This window comes from Cyprinodon variegatus, unplaced genomic scaffold, assembly GCF_000732505.1.
Source record: "Cyprinodon variegatus isolate N-32 unplaced genomic scaffold, C_variegatus-1.0 Scaffold227, whole genome shotgun sequence".
Lineage (NCBI taxonomy): Eukaryota > Metazoa > Chordata > Actinopteri > Cyprinodontiformes > Cyprinodontidae > Cyprinodon > Cyprinodon variegatus.
Genome location: NW_015150680.1, coordinates 349,534 through 371,999, shown reverse-complemented (window position 1 = coordinate 371,999; position 22,466 = coordinate 349,534). Strand labels below are relative to the sequence as shown.

The following is a 22,466-nucleotide window of genomic DNA, read 5'->3' as shown; positions in this document are numbered from 1 at the left end:
TCTATGCTTATGTTGCTGTTTGGGCAAACTAAAGTGTTTTTCATGGTCGTATAGAATAGAGTTTTATCTCCACTGACAGTTTATATGTACAGGATTATAAGAATGAGGGATCCTTATGAAACCCAAGACAAATAAAGAAAGATTTAGCTGCAGGAGCTCTCACATTCCGCTAAAGGATGCAGTAAATCCTGGATACAGACATTATTTAACACAGCTACAAGCTATTTTTTGCTCATGTAGGCCCTAATATTCAACTTAAGACAGCGCCTTATTTACCCTTTAGTGTAGCTGTGCTTTATTTCACCAGTCACCCATTTATGGGAACGGCAGTAAAACAATAAATATAAAAGGCGGTAAATCAACTGATGCACAGTTTAATGTTTTGCTTCTTTCTTGTAAAACACATTTAAATGTTTTATATGCCAGGAAGCCATTTTTTCTAAGGCAGATGTGGAACAATTTAGGAATCGTGTAACTCAGTGTTGTGACATAGACATTTCTCTGCTTCCTATTATTTTTTTTTGCCATGCTTATGTTTAAGATCATCATATAATTTTTTAAATTCCAGATAATAGTAAGTTAAGGAAAAAAAACAGGCTCTAAAATGCTGATTCCAATTACTGAGGGGAAACAGTTGTACAAACAAATCTTTTCTACAGAGGTAAAGTAATCCTCCACCTGCTAATTCTTTCACCAAAACCTCTAAAATAGAACCTGGCTGACAACATGAAGGAAGCTAAAAGAGAAAAATGTCACTGATATTTTAGTTTGAAAAGGATCAAACTCTCTAAGGCTCCAGTTAAATAAAATGTATCATTATTCACCAATAAAGACAATGTGGTGAAATGTACCACCTCAGCTTATAATTATTATTAGTAGTAGATATAAGCTGTTAAATTATGTGTAAAGAAAAAATAAAGCATAAACGGAGACAATCTTTAATGAGGCAAATGCTTTCTCACAGCACTGGAATCTCAGAATCCCTTTACCCATCTTCCATAATTTACCCAAACCTTTTTCTTTTATTGTTTTCAAGAGGTCACGTTACATAACTCATGGTATTTTCTACAGACAGAGCAAAGGTAATTTTTATTTGAGCGTGTCCATGCATGTGATGCAATCACAGCCAGGTTTTTGTCCTCAGGGAATAAAAAAAATAAAATAAAAGAAACTGTAAAGCTCCTTTCTGTGACTTGCTGACCTGCTTCAGCTCACATGGCAAGAACACAGCCTCTTTATTTACGAACAACCAAAAACAAAAAAAAGTATAATGATAAACTAACCCAAAGGGTTGGGCTGATATGATTCTCGTCTTATGATTCCTTTTCAAATTTCAGGTTTATTTTCATCTGAGACCAAACAAAAATCCACACAGCGCCATGTTTTATTTTACACCTTTAACAGAAAAAAAAAACTTTAAATCTTAAGTCATAATAACTAAAAGAAAATTAGAAAAAGTAAAATTAAAATGAAATGTAAATTGAGTTACAGATAAAAACAGAAGTAAGAGCTGATCAAAAGTTTGTACTTTAAATGATGAGTGGTGTTTGAATTCTTTTCACATACTGTGACTTAATGAATTTCTGAGGCAATAGCTCAATCTGTTTGCACACATAATTATGCTCCCCTGTTGGGCTATTATATAACATTTATCAGCTTCAAACTTTATTTTTCAGTTACTTAAGCATTTTGTGTATTCAACACAATAAGCCAACGTGACCAGAAGTATGATATTGTGCATGGGTGAAATAGGGAAACGAGGATGTAATGGAGCCGAGAACTCTTAGCAGAGGTGTGAAAAGAAAAGTTCACAATGAGGAGTGAAAAAGAAAAAAATATAATAATTTGGGCAACCTTTTTTGGTGGGATTCTCCATCGTCTTAAGTTATCAGTAATGTTATATTTCTCATTTTATTCTGCTCTTATTTTGACTGAGCATGACCTATGGGGCAGCCGCTATACTACAGTGCCCATGATGCATTTCAATCCCGTTTCTGGGAGCCTTTTTGAAACATGGAGCCACTCTGTCACATAAAATTGTTGTAATATGTAAATTAATTGAGAATCTACCTGAATATTTTAATTTATAAGTCATCCTGGAGTTTAGGTCGCAGCCCCGGGGCAAAACATGTAAAAAGAGCATCTTATCGTCCAAATAAAATACAGTATGTGCATTCCATACAGAAAAATCAAGTGTAAAAGAAGAAGGTTTAAAAGGGAAAAGATACCCACCATTTGGACAACAAGTCTCCCCACGTCTCCAGGATCTTCTCTGCACACTCCTTTGAAACGTCCCCAGATCCACTGAGTAATGGCTCGTCGTTATCTGAACACAACGCAAATAAGGAGCAATTATTAATTTGTCATGAAAAAAATATATATATATGAGGAGTCAATATAAATCTGACAATCGAAATTTTTAAGCAGAGCTTTATCAACTATTTTTAAAATATTTTTAAAGATACATTGTATGGTATTAAGTAGAAAAGAAAAAAAGAAAGGTTACGTCATGGTTATAGCACCAAGAGATACAAAATAAGCCTACTGTATGACAAATTATGTCTTTTTGTTGGTTTTTCTAACTCTTACAGTCCAGTAAAAGTCCCTGTCTAAAACCTGCCTGGCTGTTATGTACCCAGGACAATACAGAACAAACAGTTCTGTTAGATTTCAACTCCTCTCCAGACAACCGTCTAAATTTGGTGCTGCCTCACAGGAAGGTTTGATTCTTCAGTGAAGTTCTGTATAATATATAAGATGAGGCTAAGGAGGTCAAGGCTTAGCGGTTCCCGACACTCTTGTGTTAACAAATTCATCTCCTACTTGGATTCAGTTTTCTGTAACAGAAAGATGTCTGATCACCTTCCTCTTCATCATCCTCGGGTGGCGAAGGAGCCATGGTGCCGGGCCCAGAAGAGAGGATGCTAGGACTAGCTGTGGTTTTTCTTTTTTCTCTCTCCGTCTCACTTTCCAAACTCACCACCTCATAAAGTGTGTCAGAGGAAGGACTCTTTCGTTCTTTTCGCTCCATCTGAGAAGAGAAAGTATTGAATTAATAATGGGAAAAGATAATGTGATGCTTTTTTTCCTTTCCAACCCATCTTGCGGTTAAATGATTAAATCAGTAAAGTATTTTCAACAGACATGATCCAGTTTTCATTAGAGAGAGGTATAGCTCACCATTATTTGTATTGTACATAGCTTTTTAAGAAACTCATATTCAAACAAAAATGGATCATGCTCTGATCAAATGAAGCTATTATCTTATCTGCAGTGGAAAACTAACATGTTGCTTTAATTTTCCATAAATAAAATCTACTTGGTCCTGTAGTGTGAAGCTGATGGCTGGTCAGGGAGAGGCAAAGATCACAAATAACTTCTATCCTCTCCATTTATGTCTTTTGTACTGTTGTATATTTAATTATTTACAAAAATGGCCCTACAAAGAAGCTGTCCATCACTAATATTGGAACAAAAAATGCACTAATTATATTTCCGTTGTTTGGCTCCCCTGCTCTCAGTCCCTCTAATGAGCTCTTAGCTTCACCTTCAAGGATCAAATATTTTTCGTTCATACAAAATGAAGATTTTATTTGGCATTCTCAAAACAGGTAACAGTGCCATCCTATCACATGACACATCTGGCACATTTATTTAAACCAATATTATACCATATACCGATATTAAAGACACCTTCATCATGAATGTATTTAATGCAATGAGGTTTAAGTTGGAGAAACAATAACTGGACAGCAAAGTCATCATGTTATAGCTTATTGTTAATACAGTCAAACCAGGTCTTATACAGATATATACATTAGGGCTGCAACTAATGATTATTTTGCAAATCGATTAATCTGTCGATAAATTTTTCGATTAATAATCGGATAGCCAAAGGTTCCTTAAAGAAGATTTTTTTCTAAATGAAACCATATGAAACTTAAAGAAACTTTTAGAGCATACTGACAGACTGATTTTTTTTTAAATCTTCAATGCAAAATGTTTACATACTTTTTTTTTTACAATAAATAAATATGATATAATTACTGCTCTAGTGGGTTGCTCTGTCAGCTAAAGGCATGTTCTACAGTCTCTATACTCCAGTTAATGATTAATCCAGCTAAATTAGTTGAGGATTTTTTCAATAATCGATTAATCACCATTATTCTGATTTATTTTTTCAGCCCTAATAGATCCAAAGAGTCATTTGGGTAAAGCTAGTAAGTGTTTAGAGTTGCAAATATTACATGAACTTTCAATAAAACACAATTATATATATATATCTGTTTAATCAAAAATAAAAAACATGTATTAATATTCATTAGGGCTGCAACTAACAATTATTTTAAAAATCGATGAATCAGCCGATTATTTTTTCGATTAATCGATGAATCGGACAAAAAATATTTTTTATATTAACCTCTTTATTCCAAAATAAACATTTTAGACAGAACAAACAAGCACACAAGTACAGGTTGCTCATTAACTGTACTGGTGCAACATGAAAAATAAATGTTTGTGTTAAAACTACGCAAACTTACATGAGAAATGTAGCTGTACATCCAAAAAATATAGGCTACTTTGTTTCATAAAGCGCAAAAAAGACAGGCATTTTTGTTTTTAAAAGCCCCTAAGGGGTTCAAACAATAGGCCCCCCCATTTCATCAAATGAGTTTTTTTTAGACTAGAAGAGTTCTGCCTTTTAAGACAGGAAAGTATAGCAGTTAAAGTTGCTACTTGAGAAAATACTGAACCATAGAGATAAAAATAGCCCTGTGATTCAAATTATTAATTGTATTTGGAATAAAAATGAGAGAACTAGGGGTGCTAAAAAACACATCCTCCAAAGACAGATATTTACATGGGAATGTGGCATATAATTAATTGACATATTACTGATCTTGCTGGATTTTATGGTTTACTTCCATAAATTGCAGGATCTTCTTTACTTTATCTTTGCCGGAAGATTTAAACTTTAAAAGCCTGCCTTCATAATTTGCAAGTTAATTTATTTATAAAGGCTATTTTAATTATTGTGATCAATTTGCGCGGTCAATCCCGGCACATGCGCGCTTCATTTGCAGTCTGGACGCTGAAACATCATGCGGCTCTGACTGCAGCGCTGTGAGGGATTCTTGCAGGAGAACGGGGTTGGGATGGGGGAGGCGCCTCACGGCAGCAGCTGCCGCTGGAGGACAAGATTAGGAACGATACATGCTTTCACGTAAGAGTCTCCAAAAGACGCCAGTGACACCGTAAAAAGTCGCCAGATTTGTCACTAGTCGCTTTTTTTTTAAAATAGTCGCTGGAGGGGTCTGAAAAGTCGCTAAATAAAGCGACAAAGTCGCTGAGTTGGCAACACTGCGCACCTGCAGCGCTGGCTCGCTCTGCCGTAATTTTTTTTTTCTTCCCCCGTTTTAGTCAAGTGGATGTGATGACGGCGGCGGCGGATGACGCATTAATCGCGCGACACAACTAATCGATGAGAAAATTCGTTGCCAACGCTTTTAAAAGTCGATTTTTATCGATTTTATCGATTCGTTGTTGCAGCCCTAATATTCATTAAAAAATAGTAAAAGAAAGAATACTAATCCTCCGAAATCCCTTTTACAAGAAGTATAAATTAATCAGTAGTGATTTTCTTTGTATGAAGGTCTGGTTGTAGAGACAAACCTGTCGTAGTTTAAGGTAGAAGGTCTCAGTGTAGCTACGCTTGCTAAAGGGCCAGAAGAGCCTGTCGTTTGGAGAACACACTCTGACCCTCGTCTCCAGCAGAAAACGGACCGGTTCCTCCACCTCAGTTATCACCAGATCCACTGCAGTCGTCATGTACATGAACTTATCTAAAAACAACCAATGCAATGTCAACCCCAGTTAGAGACACCCTGATTGCTTCCAGGGCATATTTCACCAATTGGAATAGAAACATGACCGCATTATCAAAATACAATCCTTTTCATAAGCTTAAGAACAAGTAGGTCTTATCTAAACCTTGAGAGTGCATTTTTGGCTCTTACCTTTGGGCGTTTCCTCGTTCACAGCCTGAAACTGAGGCGTGTTGGGGTTCCAGCTTCCTGTGATGATGTAAGACTTCCCATCTGAGCTTTTTCCCATTGACTCCTGTTTGGTACAAAAGCTGGAACAAGTTGGCACATACACAGACACACAACACACAAAAGAAGCTAAAAACAGTCACCCACCAGGTCCAGCAGGTGCATGTCGCTGTTCTTGACATTTCTCCCCGGGCTGAGCAGGAGTCCAAAACATCTGGAGAATAAACAGGCAAGTGAATTTAGAGGAAAAGGGTGACCAGATTACGATTACATAGGGGAAAAAACAACACAAAGGAGGAAAAAAGAGAAAAAATGAGGCATGTAATAATAACTCTTTTAAAGGTTACATAAAAGAGAAGAAATATTTTCTTGAACAAATGGTTTAACACAGTCCAGGTCACGGAGACGACTAAACACATTCTTCTAGTCCTCACCTCCTCTGACATTATGAAACAATAACTCAAGCAGAAAATGGAGGTCTACTGGGGATGCTGCAATTTAACAGATTTATTAAAGCATGAAAATGAGAGGCTGTGAGACAGAACCGCCTAACTTCCAACATTTACAGCTGCCCTGGAACATTTAAACCGCAGGACAGACGTTAAGATGTCCTAAGTTTGTCAACTATAACCTGCCGACCGTTTGCTTAGTGATATCTGGTTTAAGTTTAGGTGGCAGATGGACCAGAAAGAGGAATATCCTGCTTTTTGACTAATTATTACTCCGTTTTTTAATTGTTGCAGAACTTCTTTAACTTGGGTTCTCCTGTGTGACCTGGTTAGAAACATTTATCTGAAGCCTAAAAACCTGAGTAACATTAAAAAGTAACTAAATAAAAAGACTTCAGTATGATGTCAATCATGAGCAGAAACATTGACTTAAGTCTCCCAGAGGTGTTTTGTGTTTTTGCATTCCCTGGACAAAGAAAGTAGAGCTGCTGCAGTTAAGGAACTACTTGAAAACAATAGATGTCCCCACTGACTCATGGGGGCTCCAGAGAGTCTCTGCATTCTGACATTCCTTATTCATTTTTCCTCTGCCAACATTATGGGAACAAGTGTGCGCATAGAATGTGAAAAGAACAAAATTGGGAAAAATGAAAACTGTGTTTAATGCGACACAAATATTCAAACATTTATATACAGGGCCAACCAATATTTAATCAGGATTTATTTTTCCAGGAATTTTTTGCGATACATCAACTGAAAACTGCTAATTCATAAAAAACCTTAACTGAGAAGTTCAGCAAGAGAAGCATTAGTAATTATTAAGGAAAAGAGGATATTCTACATATATTAGGGCTGCAACTAACGATTATTTTTGCAAAGCGATTAATCTGTCGATTATTAATAATTGGATAGTAAACAGTTCCTTAAAGAACTGTTTTTTTTTTTTTTTCAATCAAACCAGGTGAAACTAAAACTTTTCCGCCGGAGTAGTTCTGGATAGAGCAGATTGACAGACGAAAATGGTTTCTATCTTAAATGCAAAATTTCAACATATTGTTTCTTATAATTTTTATATAATTACTGCTTTAAGTTGGTTGCTCCGTCACCTAAAGGCACATTTTAGGGTCTCTAGACTCCTTTTAATGATTAATCGATTACTAAATTAGTTGATGAATATTTTAATAATCGATCAATCACCATTAATCAGATTTTTTTCAGCCCCAATATTCATATCAGAGATTTTCAATCTTTAAAATCCAAAGAGTCATTTGGGTACAGCTAATAAGTGTTTAGAGCTGCAAACATTACATGAACTTTCAATAAAACACTTATTTTGGTCAAATATCTGCTGCAGGAAATCTGCTGCCATTTCAAACAACCAACTTTTTTTGTACATTTAGATTTTAAAATGGATTGCATTCTATAAGATATTATATGGTGTAAAAAAATAAATACCGGTAAATAAAGCACAAAAAAAGGACAAAATTTCCAAGATAATGACAAGAAAAAAATGTTTATGTCATTCTATTGTGAAAAGTTCTAATTTCTTTAAGGAATCCCCCCAAGCTTCTAACATTTGTATTTGCCTTTATACTATTAATAAAAAAAACACTTGTTGACTTATTTATAATTTTTAGCCACAGAGCAATCTGCGGCACTGGAGCCGGATTTGTGAAGCTGGTTAGAGTTGATGGCCATTCCTTGATCTTTATAATATCATTTAAATGCAACACGAAAAGGACAACTTTAAAGGTTGCAATAAGTTAAAATGGTCTATTCAAAGACTGAGTTTGGCTAAATAAAAATACTCTTTTTCACACTTTAAACTAAGAAAGAAAAAATGTGACAAACCATTTTATTTTCCTATAGCTTCATAAAGATGTTGCCCATATTACATACTGTCGAGACACATAAATGTGACAACGTAAAAATCGAGAGTAAATGATACTTAATGTAGGCAATACATACTGAGTGCCTGAAACTGTGAGTGTTTGGAGGTGTGTTTTACCTCTCGATTGCCAGCTCCTTGTTGGAGGTCTGCTGAACGTAAATAACTATTTTCTTGTCCAGTCCAGCCCGAAGCTTGAAGCTTTGTTTGTCCTTGTCTTTTGCAACAGCACTATGGATATAAGAGAAAAACAAACAGCTCCAACAATGTTACTCTTCATACATTTACAATGGCAACTATTCAAAGAATGTTAAATGAACGTGTTAACGAGTTAAATGTATATAAACTTACTGAACAACTGGGTAGTCTGACTGGGGTTATACTGTTTTAAAGCAAGTCAAGTTCAAAATAGATGCATTAATCAAAATCAAAGCCACTTTCAAACAGGCCTTAATCATTGTCCGGCTCTAAATCTTTTCCTGCTCATTTATGGATCTGGACCAGAACCAGGCTTTGGACAGAAACAGTTGTCAACATTCTCCAAGCCCCCGCTGATATAAATTTTGGGGGAAATACCAAAGAAAATCTAAATCTGACTCAGCCAAGTTGAAACAATATAAATCTCTTTGAAATATATGGCAAATATTTCAATATGGCTGTGAATTCCAGGATGTACTCTGATAATAAAAACATGCCTCCTTTTGAATTACGACTCATAGAAATCGGTTGTGGAGAGGCTTTCCAACTAAGGCACATTTTTAATCCACAGGGCCTCGAAACTGAACAGCCTAATAATGACACTATGCTGCAGATAAGCCACATGCCGTGTTTTGCGGTTTCTGCACACCATTCTGTATCACATCAGGCAGCATTTAAACAAGGAAATACTCATAATGTACAAAAATCAGCTTCAATGCTGAAGCTTCCCATTTGGATGTCACTAATAGCAATGAACCCAAAGCTAATGAGAAGGCTAAAATTAACTGTGTATTTTTGTTTGCTTTGTTTTCCCATCCAAGCAAGTAGGCTTTTTGTAAACACATGGAAGTGAGTAAGATTTCCGAAAAATAACAAAACAAAAGGTCAAAGATGATGTGTTAAATGAAGGAAACAAACTGTTTTCTGCTACACTAATTAAAGAAGGAGGTTGTGTTTTTTTTTTTATTACTCTATCCCTTCATGCGTCAAGAATTAAAGAATTATCTCTATTTAAAGATCAAAGCATGTATGCACATGCTGTCTGTCAAAGTATTTAAGCCTGAACATGCTGGGATTCCTTAGCTTTAATTGATTTAAAAGACAGGGGAAAAAAAGTTAGCTTTTATTCAGCATTTGACCAGTTACTCAAAAAATAAAAAGATTTGGATCTTCAACCAAAGGACGAATACATCTCTACATTATAGTGTGAGCAAATAACAAACAGGAATTCTAAACGTGGATTTACCTGAAAGTACCCTTCCCATCATCCTCCCTGATCTCCAGACTGACAGTGAAGGTAAACAAGTCGCTGTCTGGTGTGAGCGGGGCATTCTGCTGAGAAGACAGCAGCACCTTCTTGGCTGACCTCCGAAAGGCTGTGGCGAAGCTGTACAGTATCCGGCTCACCTAAAGGCCGACAGACATGCAATCAACCACTAACAACAGGTCCATATAAGGGTAAAGAAATGGAATCAAATATTTCAGACACAATCCACACTTATGTAAAATGCAACAGGATCAGGTTTAAAACAAGGCAGCACATTCATTGTTATAGTTTTAATATTGCAGAGTTTGAGCTCCTAACATCAAAACATACACAGCATTGTAAAACTAAAGTAACTAGCTACACTTGGGGGCTAAACAAATTTAAGACAGTGCTTACGTAAATTGTCATGAGAGTGTTCACTTTCCATGAAAGATGGTCTAATGAATGGAGCAATGTGCAATTCTTGGAACTGCTGTAGTCTGGCTCAGAGGTGTGTATCTGTCTGTTCACCCTCCCTCCAATGTGGCTCTCTACAACTTTTACCAAACCTCACATGAAAGTTAACTTCATTTGATATAACAAGGATTCAAGAAAGGATTGTTTTAGCAGTAAATTCATAGAAAAACCAGCAAAGAAATTTGATAACAGAGTAAGAGTGGTACTTCAAAAAAAGCCTTTCCTGTTTAATTGTTTTGTGTTACCAGGCCGCAAAATATGTGCTTTAACATTAATAGCATCCTGTATCATATGGAAATATAAAAAAGTAGATTGTTAGCTTTCTTCTTAGAATTCGGAAGATGGCCGCTCACACCGGGCCTGGTTCTGCTGGAGGTTTCTTGCTGTTAAAAGTGGGTTTTTCCTCTCCACTGTCGCTATCAAATAGTTTTCCTTGGATAGAAAACCTTGAATCAATTTGACTGTATGATCTGGTTGAATTGTCTCTATAAAGTGGCTTAAGATGACATGTCTTGTGAACTAGCGCTGAATAAATAGACTGAATTGAATTGAATAGGACCAAAAATGTAGTCGCATTTTCTCATCCCTAATCAAGTAGGGATAACAGCTCTAAATAAAAAATCATTCAGTTATAGCATTGGAATAAAACTCCTCTGAGCTAAGATAATTCAAACGGTAGAGCTTGAAAAAAAAAAGAAAGAACGAACTGATCTAAATTCAACCAAAAAAACAAAAATATTTTATCTTCATCTGAAGAAAAATGGCATGATATCAGGAAGAGCTTTAATAATATCTCTTATAAACATTGCAATGATGGCATTGCCCCGATATTATTTATTTAACCCACATTTTCCTGAATAACTTCTTTTCCCCCACATAAATATACCGACATTTACTATAAGCTTTATTGCAGATAATAGAGGCAATAAATAACTCATGTTTCCAACTACGGTACCATCCATCCAATAATACTTGTGTTGGCAGCAGCCTGAAGTCCTAATTATTTATAATATTACTTTTATTGAATAGAAAATTGGTTTTACAAACACCAGTCTCAGCCCATGTTAAGTTCAAAGTAAAAAAAAAACTGCAAAAATATCAAACTGTGCTGCAGTTTTTTGTTTTTTTTAATACAGAATATTTTTTGGAAAGTGTCTGACAGCAGATGTAAGGGTATTTAACATAAAACAGAGAAAACTGGATTACAAGAACCCTCAGAAGGAGTTCTGGTAAATCTCCAAAATAACAATGGGGTAGAGACAGCCAAGAAGGAAGTGATAATTTAATCACTTTATCTAAATGTACCTTTCCTCTCAGTAAGTGTAGATCATTACAGACAGATGTGTCTTTGTTAAAGAAGATCGCAGCACCTAAAGGATCATTTCAAAGAAATGTGCTTAAGTTACAAAGCGCTTGCACAGTGAGAAATGGTTTGGGGCAATGGCCTTTTGTTTATTTAAGACGTGGGTATAAAGCAGGGTTTGTTCCATCCCTGGTGAAGAAGAACATCAGGGGACTCCAGAGGGGGGATTTTTTTATGGAGCTAAATGAGAATGGAAGTAAGAGCTTGGGGGGGTTGAGGAAAGCTAAACAGAGGGGGTCTCAGCCCTGTCTTGACAGAAAGAGTAACATTTAACACAATGGGAGTGTTGTTCCCTGTTTAGCTTAATGTTCAAATAACCGTTTCCAGATTTCATTGTTTTCAGATGGATTTCTTTTTTCTACAGCATGAACAAGCTTTTCCAGCTCACGGACTGTAAATGTATGCAGTCTGACATTCATTTATTGGACATTTACCAGTTCTTATATATCCACCCTGAGCAAAAGACAAACAAACAAAATCTCAAGTGTTTTTCGCTTACATCAACTTTAGTAAGGAATAGGAAGCCAAATCATACAAAGATCAAGATGTTAAATTTAAACAAAGAGCCGAAGCGGTAAAAGCCTCTTCTGTACAAGAACGAGAAGATTACAGAGGAAATTTTAGATTCTCAGAAACCTATTTTGAAATTTCAGATGTTAGTTTTGCCTACACAGCTTTAAGGGTTTATTTAAAAATGTTTCATATCAAAATTATACACTTTTTGGATTAAAATTCACTGAGTATTTGGGCCTTCATAAGCCATTTATGGATTTTCATTCAGACGTGCTGAGAAGATAGATCAGATTTGATTGGTGGATTGGTTTAAAATACTAAAAAGAACAGATGAGTGCAGGATGGATGGAAAAAGATGGCTGGATGTATATTAAAAACAGATAAAAGGATGATGGAGGGATTGAAGATTGGTGGATTTATAGGATTTATAGATGAAATGATGGATGGACCGACTGAAAGATGGCTCTAGAACGGACTGGTGGATAATGGTTGGATAAAAAAAGTTAGACTAACAGTAGATGAAGAAATATGCATATAAGTTTTAATAGTAAAGTATGAAAGACAAGTGCTCCTTAAAACTACTTTCTCCTGATTCAAGTCCTTCTCCAACCGGTTTAAAACCCTGTGTTTTAAAAACTTTACAGTTAGATGAGTGGATTTTTTTGTATTCTAAATGTGTGAGAAATTTGTCTCTGAAACCATTGCTCTCTTATTTGATTGGAGTCACCAACCTTTATATAGAGAGGGCATATTCAAAATTACTATTGTAAGTTTAAGATTTTTGTGCAAAAAAGGCCACAAATTTAAAATAAATATATCTTTGCAAAGAAACAGCAAAAAAAGGGAAATTGCTTAGTATGTGACACAGTAGGGGGCTCTCCATCAGGAAACCAGCAATAACTGGAGACCAGCAAACAGACCTGGGTGCATGATGGTAAGGAGAGGAGGTATGTGAGGTTTTAGGCAGAGGAGATAATTATGTTGCTAAGGGTTTGGATTTTAAAAGACGAAAATGGAGGCAAAATTATCACTAATGAGGTGAAGAAAAAGGACCACAGAGAATGTGGGTAACCAGGTAAAAGAATGAGTCGTTGCCAGGGATACAGTTTTCAAGTGAAGCAATACATGCTTCCCTTCATCTCTAACAACTGCTTTATTTATTTATTTTTTTATCTATCTAACAACTGTTTAGTACGATCATGACAGCTGCAGACACGGCCGGTCAGACCAAATATATCAACAGTTGTTTCCTGCTGGGTCTCCAAATACATCACGAATCTAGAATCAGAATACTTTCAAAAATGTTGTTAAACATTATAGGAGTATAATTGGATGGATGCTGAACTTTGAATTATCAGTGGTATTTGCTGTAGCTCAATTAAATACTTTTATGATTGAGTTATGAATAGAAATAGCGTATTATCTAAGACAGACAGTAGCTTTGTTTACATGGATACAAATAATCAGATCTAAGGCCTTATCAGATCAAAACTGTTTCATGTAAACATGTTGGAGTGAAGATTCTAATCCGATTTGGTCCGATCGGAAAGAAATCTCATTCCAAAAAGAGAGAGGTGTTTTTTTTTTACGATCCCTATTCCTATTGCTGTCCATGTTAACACACATTTGGGTAAAATCCTTTCCACTGCATATGTGTGCAATGCTAGCATGAAGTTTTTCTCTTCACTAACCTTCATCCACTGGCTCCTGGTCATTAGCGGAGGAGGTGGCTCTAAATGTAATATATGGATGAACATGCCCTCCTGCCCTCTACCACTGTAGTAAAGGAGCATTAGCATAAGCTACTGATGAGCCTTTAAACAAAAAATGACAGCCAAAAATAAAAGTATAGATACAAAGATGCTATGTAACTCCATATTGGGAAAAAAATTATATCAACAGGCACAACTGAAGAAAAAAAAAGACGAGAGGAGGGCACAAAGACCAGCTAAAGTTGAGGAGGAGCGGACAGGTACAGGTTTGTTTAAAAAACANACTAAAGTGTTTCTGGAAAATTAGACAGTCCTGCCCACTCTATTAAATGATTTAATCCAATCAAAGACTTGGAACATACATATACACAGACTTAATGCCTGGATTACTTTATTTAGAGCCCATGTAAGCAGATATTTCTTACTTCTCATCAACCAAGATTTAGATCAGATCATGGAAATTTTCCTAATGTAAATGTAGCTATGGTGCAAAGAAATACGGCCATACTATGAAGTATGTGAGTAAGATTTAACTCTGCTAATGTTATATATCTGATAACATGGTTTATATGGTATATATCTGCAAGCTATGATGGATCTGGACATATATGTAACCAATTATTATTTCATTTTATATTTTATATGTTTCTTAGACACCAGCATTCATTATTGGCATGAAGAGTTTGGATGGCCTTCACAAATACAATAAAACACTAATTTTGTTGCCATGGTGTAGGCACTCCTCGTGTTTACTGATTAATCAGCTAGGAAATAACAAATAGATAGGAGGCAAACGGTCCGTCTAATCTAACATGTTTCTTTCTCTACCTCACATGGTCAAATCCCACAGCAGCGATTTTCTCTTTCACATCGGTCAAGAGTATCAATATACTGTTTTTGTCAGAAAGCAATCGTCATCCTGATTGTCTGGCACTTGCCGACTGTAATGGCGGCTGAAGGGTTTTTTTGTCCAGTTGAGAGGAGTGAGAACAATGTAATCGCCGCATGTGATTGTCTGAGTGTGAATCTGATGGCTCTCGTATGTTTCAACACTGTGGTGTGAGCATTGGTGTGGGTGTGTGTATTCTTAGTTTGTTTCTGTGACTGTGGATGGTGGGATGAAGTAGGAAACCCATAAAGCAGCGTCTGTCTGAAGGCTCTTAGTCACACTGAGTGCTTTCATATGGGAAAAAGCAGGTCACCGATCACAGCAGCTGTACTTTAACCCAATTTTCTCAGTAAATCTGCTGTCTTTTATCAAATCTATCGAGCCGTTTACATACCTGTGCTATCAGTTCTTTAGTCACCCGTTTTGCATGCTTCAAATATGCTTCAAATATGCTTTTCTGTATGACATGATGTCATAAAAACCTCACAGATACATGACTCTTTTAATGAATCTTATATTGTTTTATGCAAAAATGCTGTAAACAGAGATGATTCCCTTTTGTGGTATTTATAAAAAAAACAGATGGTTTATTTTTCTCAGCTATCAAGCTCCATGTTTTATAGCAGATTTGATTATATCACATGTTCCTAAACCAGTAATTTCTGGTAGGCTGCAGGCTTAAATGTGCTACTAAAAGTAGAACAAGAAGCAAATCTTTCGCCGTCACTCCTATGCTTAACTTATCCCTCTATGGTACTTTGGTTCTGTGTAGTAATTAATTTTGTGATACTAAGATTATTTGTCTTTGCTGTGCTATTCATTTTTGTGACCTCTGGTTCATTTTTCCATAGAAGTTATACCTTGTCCAGTGTCCCCATGTTTGGTTGAGTCTATTCTATCATGTGCTGCCATTAACTAATTTAGGAAGAAAGAGTTCCTGACTCAGTTGTTCAGTGTTGAACTGAATCTTTCCGAGGAGGGCTATAGCCGTTCCTAAGTTTGTTCATTTCCAAAGAATTGACACCTGGCCTAATACTTTTGTGTTGAGCCACGTTTCTTTTGTGTTTAATAGATGTTCTTACCTTGATAAAGACATCAACTGAAGCTACTTTCCTCTGTCATTTCCTCCATAAAAAGCAATACTGAACAAAGATTCCTCTCTTCTCTCTAATTTTTGTCCTCTCAACTTGCACACAAATTGAATTTATTATAACAGGATAGCAACTGGAACAGTTAACTGTTCAAAGTTCCCTGAAATTACATTTGTTGGAAATTGATGCCAATTAAATGAGAAGAACTGACCCGATCATGGCATTAAAGTCTGCAACAGATTTTCTATATTTCATATTTTACATATCTATGTACATTATTTAGTATGTGGGCAAAAAATTCTTACTGCCTCTCGAATTTGACAGCGGAACACGTGGATCCTGAAGATTTCTGCGTTGTGGTGGCTCTCTGTGAAGGCAAAGCAGTCGCTCTCTGGTGTGCCATCGTGGCCTCTCACACAGAACAGAATCTTATAAATGGGGTAATTGGCTATTTCTGTGTTGTTGTGCGGGTCCAACAACCTGCAAAAACAAAAAATATGGCTTAGTCTTCTTTACTATCCAGTGTATGTACCACATATAAGATTTGTGTCCCAACCTGACGGTGCCTTCAGAGACTCCTGGCACTGAAAGTGTGACATCCAGGGGGAGCTGACACTGCCCTCGGAGGATACTCATCATACGAAGGGCCTCTACTTCACTCCTGGGGGCATTGACAGAGGCACACCCCAGATATGTTAGCTGGCTGAACACCACACTGTCCTCATCTGGAATTGGACTGCAAGGACTTCCTTCTGATGAGGACTCATCTGCTGTAGAGTGCAAGGATAAGAAAAACAAGAGGAGAGGCAACATTTATTTGACTTTTTTAACCTTTAAGAAGAAGACTGATGCAATCCCATCCTGCCTTTACCTCTGTAGGACCTCTCATTCAGCTCACTCTCTTGAGCGGTCTGAACGGGGAGCACCATCTCCAGTGTGGGTGACGTGGAACTCAGTGGGTCGGTGCCTGCCAGCACAGGTGACATCGTGTTCGAAGGAACACCATGGTCAGTAGCGCCAAGGTCGCTCATTCCTTCTCCTGAACCAAGACCGGCCTCTGCCACAGATGGATCCATGAGGACGTCCTCCAACTCCCTTTGAAGCTGCTGCTCACTCCCATTCCCCACAATCTGCTCCAGACATATCCAAATATAGAGTCAAAGGCAAAGAATTATCCAAGAAAAGGTGATAAAACATGAAGATTTCTGCACCGATCACCGTGAAAATTTTAAAAGCCGACAACCAGAGCATCGAAACGGTTCACAAACTGTTTCTTATTTGACAACATGATTTGAGTGATTGTAATATTCTTAAAAAGTTCACTTTTTAAAGATATTTTTTATCAGAAATAATTTAATGTTAGTGATTAGTAGAGTCAGTATAGGGTCAGTATGTCATTAAGGCTATAAAATAGCTTCACTTTAGGACTGACTGCTTTTGTATTGATGGAAATTATTGGCCCAATTCAATGTTTTTGGTAGAAACAATTAATTTAGAAAGTTAAATATCTCTGCCTTTTTCACTTAAAACATATCCAGGTGGATGGATTCTATTCAAGTGACTAATTCTCTGCTAATAAATAGTTGTTTTACAGGTTAAGCTACCAGCTGGGGCATAAAGCTTGAGACTAGATGAAGGATATCAGTGTATACCATCATCCACATCCAAATATAAAAAAAAGTTACCTCACAATACAAAGGGAAACAAAAACAGGAAGCTAAAATAATCACAGACAGGATCACCACTAAATCACATCACAGAGATAGAGCAAAGGAAAGTAAAAGAAATTGCTCTGAGAGAAGAAAAGGAAAAGAAAAAAAAAGCAGGAGAAAAGAACTGACCTTAAAGCTGACCCCTTCCTCTGAAATCACCTGCATAACAAACAACAAGTTTAGACACACTGGCTCTTCTCCTGACTGGATGGACTGGCTGGGAGGGAAATGTGCAAGAGAATGTGTTGCCAAAACAAAACAAAAAAAAAACATAATATCTGGATGACTGGGGGGAAATGGATGGAGTGATTTCTTTCTAAAATGTGAGGAAAGTCAATGGGTGTCAGGCGCTGCTTTTTATATATGTCTAACAGTAAGGTGATGATATCAAGATGGCCACTTGAAAGCTTTGCTGGCTGCTGATCAAAATGACAAAACGGCAAAGCGTATATATTCCACAAGCATTATAAAAGCAGCAGAAACAGCAACATCCTCTCAAAACTATCAATATCCGACTCCTTGCTATGTTGGCGCCATCTACTGGGACAAAAAGGGAAGTACAGGTTCAGTGGGCAAGGAACTATAAAGACGCAACCAAGCTACTTTACAGAGCACAGAAATATTTTAACCTGAACCTATAAGGACACACAGCTGCCTAAAACCTCATTGGCTTCATAAATACACCACTGAAAAATCATATTCTCCCAACAGGGAAACTAACATTGCTCTAAACCAACAGACTCGGACTCCACAGTGTTGAATAAGGCGAAGAATCAAACTTTAAAAAGTCAAATCCCTTTTAAACTATATCAGTTAACAGAGGAAGATCTAATGACAGAGAGCCGGCTGACTGGAGATGAGGTCATTTTCCATCTAAACATTTTATTTGCAAACAAACAGCAATAATTAATATCAATATTCAGAATAATATGGTTTAAATAATTGTTAATAAGAAACTGTAACAATAAATGAGTAAGATTAAAGTCTACAAGGAAAGTGTAGAAAGAGAGCAAAATAGCAACTCAAGGAATGGTTAGTCGTCTGGTCAGGAGTGGGAGCTTCTACATGCAATCTCAACCATATGCTTGTGAAAATGATTACCGGTAGGAGTTTTTACTGATGAGTGATAAATTATTGAATTTATAGAGATGGTGACCCCTTATCTGCATCTTTTATAGTGTACACTACTAATAAATTGATCACAAAGTTAGTGTCCAAAATATGACTTTATATAAAAGCTGCCAGTAGAACAAATCTTGATGCAACCCAACAGTGCCTGGCTAAAGTGTTTACACTCCTGCAGCGTTTTCACATTTTATCGTGATAAAACCAACATTTTTGACACAAAGTAGTACATAGCTGTAGATCTGAAGGAAAGAAAAAATAAATAGGGTACAAATGACATTCAAACCCCTTTACTTTAAAACCCCTAAATAAAATACACTGTAACCAAGTCCATAAAGCACAATGTTAGCAACCGGAGAGAATCTGTATAAAGTTAATCGAAAAAAACAAATGTTTTATTCAAAATGGGAAAAATTGAGGAGTTATATTGGTTTACAGAGAGGAAGTCCAGTGAGGCAAAGTTTGATATCCTTCCAGAGGCTTATTTTTGGTTCACTTTGCAGCATGAACATGGGTTTAGTTCCCTCGCTAAAATTACAGCCAGAGCTGCAAGGATAAATGGTCAAAATCTTTTATTCCAAAAGCTGAAGAAGTTATGATCCCCCTTATAGTCCCAGATTGATAGTTATGGAGTCTTAAGATACTCTACAGAAAATAAAAATTATATTAATGAATAGGGTTGGGAATCATTTTAATTTGAACGTTTCAAATTCTGATTCTTCATTATGATTCCGGTTCTTTTAAGAAGAAGAAGAAAGAAATTTTAGATGTTTTAAATTAACTGGCTAATGGTGTTCCTTCTGGATGACTTTTTGGAAAGCAGTTATTTTCAACCTATAATCTAATATATTTTCTAGTGACAGAAATACATTTTCACATGGAGCGTTATTGTTTATAACCTCATTAAAACATATGTTCATGTCTTATGCCTCAGGTTCTTTTGCTGTATCGTTTCATTCACCTACTTCTGGCTGCCTTGCGGTTCTATGCTGAGTGTCTGAGCCGGAGGAGAAAACAGCACAGTGGGAACGCATCCTGACAGAGTTTATATCCTCAGCCTCATTTACTGCAGCTCCACTTCACTCAACTAGACATGAAAGGAGTGATGCTTTACTCTTGTGGACAGAGGAACGATCAGATTTCATACTGCAACGTTGAAACAGATTCCAAATGAACCAAACTAAACAGATGAAGGTATGCTTATAATTATTCAGGAGGTCGGCAGATCTGTGTGTGTAATGAGGCGGGTATCTGTCCCGACATAAAGTAAGAGGAAGAGAGAAGGAAAAGGCTTTGCTCGCCCTGCAGAAGCTACGCTGCGATTTTAGCACGAGGAACAAATTCCCTCAGGGATCCTACCTCGCAGCAGACTAAGCTCTCACTCTGACTCCGGCGGCGGTGATTAATCATGTTAGCTGTGAGCTGTTCTTTGCATAATTTAATACCATCACCAGTGTCACAGGTAGCATACTGGTCATTTCCAAATAAACATTACACCACACTTTTAAATGCACTACTTTGTATTTTTCTGCCGCGTGAAATCTCTAAAATAAACAAAAGTTTGTAGTTGTGACTTGAAATAATGTGAAAACATCTTGTACTCAGTGATTCTCTCTCCTCACCACTCGTCCTTACCTTCAGTCCCGTCTTTTCGTCATCGCTACCATTATTGGTGGACGAAGGGGTCTCGTCCCCCAGCCGGGACACGAGGACAAAGTCCTCACTGTTGAGAGTGGACACTGAGTCTGAAGACACGCTAATCTTCCCCACAGAGCCCTTGTCATCCATGGCTGCTACTTCTAATATCGACCCTGCTGCTCATGAATGGAAGACAGGAGGAGGAGGTGGAGGGAGATGATGAGCAAAATCACCTGGAAAGGCAAAACAAAAAGGCATAGCAGTCATGAAGAAAATGAAAGCCTCTTTAATAAAATTATAAATTGGCAACCCCTATAAAATATGAGATGATTATAGCTGATTTATGTTTTTTAAATAGACAAAGAAAAAACAATAGAGCTAAAAGTCAGATATAAATCGAAAGTTGAACTAGGTTTAGGCAAAAGTGATAAATATGAGAATATGGAGATGAACTGATGCCAGAAAGTTTTTTTTCTTTTTCTGATTGATGTGTATTTTTAGTAGGAAAATAGCTTGCTGCGAATGTAAGAGAAGAACCAAACAACAAGCCACTTTTCTATAAACACCCATTAAGCCATGAGGTAACCGCTGGAAATAAAACAAGGTGCCATTGTGCGCAACAGGAAGAAAGTCTCAAAAATAAGGATCTGGATCTGGAGCCTAGAACAGGAACGAGACCAAGAGCTGCTCCCAAGTTCTCCTTTTGCATTTTTTTATCTCCTCTTCATGCTGCGTAAGGATTTCCCTTCCTCTTTCTGCCGCTCTCGCTTTCTATTTAAACCAGCAGGCAAACAAAAAGACAGAGTCACAGCAGCTAGCTTTTTTCTGACAATCCTTTCTTCCTTTGAAGAAACAAAGTTCCCATGTGCGGTGCTGCCAAAAATATCATCAACAAAGCTAATTTCCTCTTATAAATTCTTCACTTAGATGTCAATTCAGAGGAAATAGCAACATGTAATAATTTGAGGTGGTTGGGTAGAAACATTTTCTCCCTTCTCCTTTGCAGAAATGCAGTGATTAATATTAACAATTGGTATGACCCAACTAGGAAATCTCTTCCTACAGTCTAACTCATTTTTGAGCTGCACAAACACACACACACACACACACACACACACACACACACACACACTCTTTTAATGCTACTTTAATAAATCTGAAATCTTGTGCATGTGAATATTGTCTTAAATTATATTTTTAAACCACTTTGGTATAGATGGTCTTATAACAATAACCCTTTCGGTCAAAAAAAAATAAACAAAAAGTGAACAAAAGGTTCAAAAATGTCATTTAGTATATTTTTTTACTTCAAAGAAATAATGAAACCTAGTCAATATATATTTGTACATTAGGGCTGAAACAATTAATCGGATTAATCGATTATTTAAACCATCCTCAACTATTTTAGCAATATCGATTAATCTTAAACTAGAGTTTAGAGGCTCTAAAATGTACCTATAGGTGACAGAGCGAACCTCTCAGAGCAGTAATTAGACCAAAATTGTAAAAGAAAAGTTAGTTAAACATTTAGCATTAAGATAAATTAATAGTTTCTGTCTGTCAATAAGCTCCATCCTGGGGGCGCTGCTGAGCTTTCAATGGAGTGACACGTGCGTTTGCGAGCTCCTGCCAATTTCGATTAATATTGTTATTCATCTGCGCTTTTTAGTCACATTTTGTGTTATTTTTACTTCTCAACACTTTTTGTTAAGAATTGTAACTTTGTATCACGTCAGGATGTCAGGAAAGAATACAAAATCGCGTAATACGATCCAGACGCAGCTGAGGCCTGGTTTACAGGCCGCAGCCCCGCCTTCAGGTGAGCCGCCAGGTTCCACCGAAGCGCAGGCTATCCCTGACGCCGCTGCCCTTAAAGTGGAGCTAATGACATCGCTGAAAGAAGACATCGCCGAGATAATAAAAAAGCAGTTGCAGGAGACGCTCGGGGATTCTTTGTCGACTATCCAGCTTGATCTACAAACCGTGAAAACACAGCTCGCGAATAATAAAGCAGCTACTGATGCTACATTAGCCGAGCTCAAGTGCACCGTGGGAGAAGTGGAAAACGCACTATCTGAATGTTCCGATGACATTGCTGTGATGAAAGCAACA

General features: G+C 36.9%; 1 protein-coding gene across 4 annotated transcripts in view; it reads right to left on the bottom strand.

Moving 5' to 3' along the window:
- The window catches only part of rabgap1 (RAB GTPase activating protein 1), a 95,040-nt gene that overhangs the window by 56,658 nt on the left and 15,916 nt on the right, over positions 1 to 22,466 (bottom strand). For 2 of the 4 annotated variants that reach the window (XM_015381025.1, XM_015381028.1), the window contains exons 2-13: positions 20,352 to 20,587; positions 17,721 to 17,750; positions 16,751 to 17,009; positions 16,436 to 16,649; positions 16,185 to 16,359; positions 9,835 to 9,995; positions 8,511 to 8,621; positions 6,201 to 6,267; positions 6,018 to 6,120; positions 5,674 to 5,843; positions 2,863 to 3,031; positions 2,233 to 2,326 (exon numbers count right to left, since the gene is read on the bottom strand). In XM_015381025.1, the coding sequence (XP_015236511.1) occupies positions 2,233 to 2,326; positions 2,863 to 3,031; positions 5,674 to 5,843; positions 6,018 to 6,120; positions 6,201 to 6,267; positions 8,511 to 8,621; positions 9,835 to 9,995; positions 16,185 to 16,359; positions 16,436 to 16,649; positions 16,751 to 17,009; positions 17,721 to 17,750; positions 20,352 to 20,504 (1,706 nt within the window). In that variant the 5' untranslated portion in view covers positions 20,505 to 20,587. The remainder of the gene's footprint in view (positions 1 to 2,232; positions 2,327 to 2,862; positions 3,032 to 5,673; positions 5,844 to 6,017; positions 6,121 to 6,200; positions 6,268 to 8,510; positions 8,622 to 9,834; positions 9,996 to 16,184; positions 16,360 to 16,435; positions 16,650 to 16,750; positions 17,010 to 17,720; positions 17,751 to 20,351; positions 20,588 to 22,466) is intronic. The other 2 variants (XM_015381026.1, XM_015381027.1) reach the window with 2 other exon arrangements.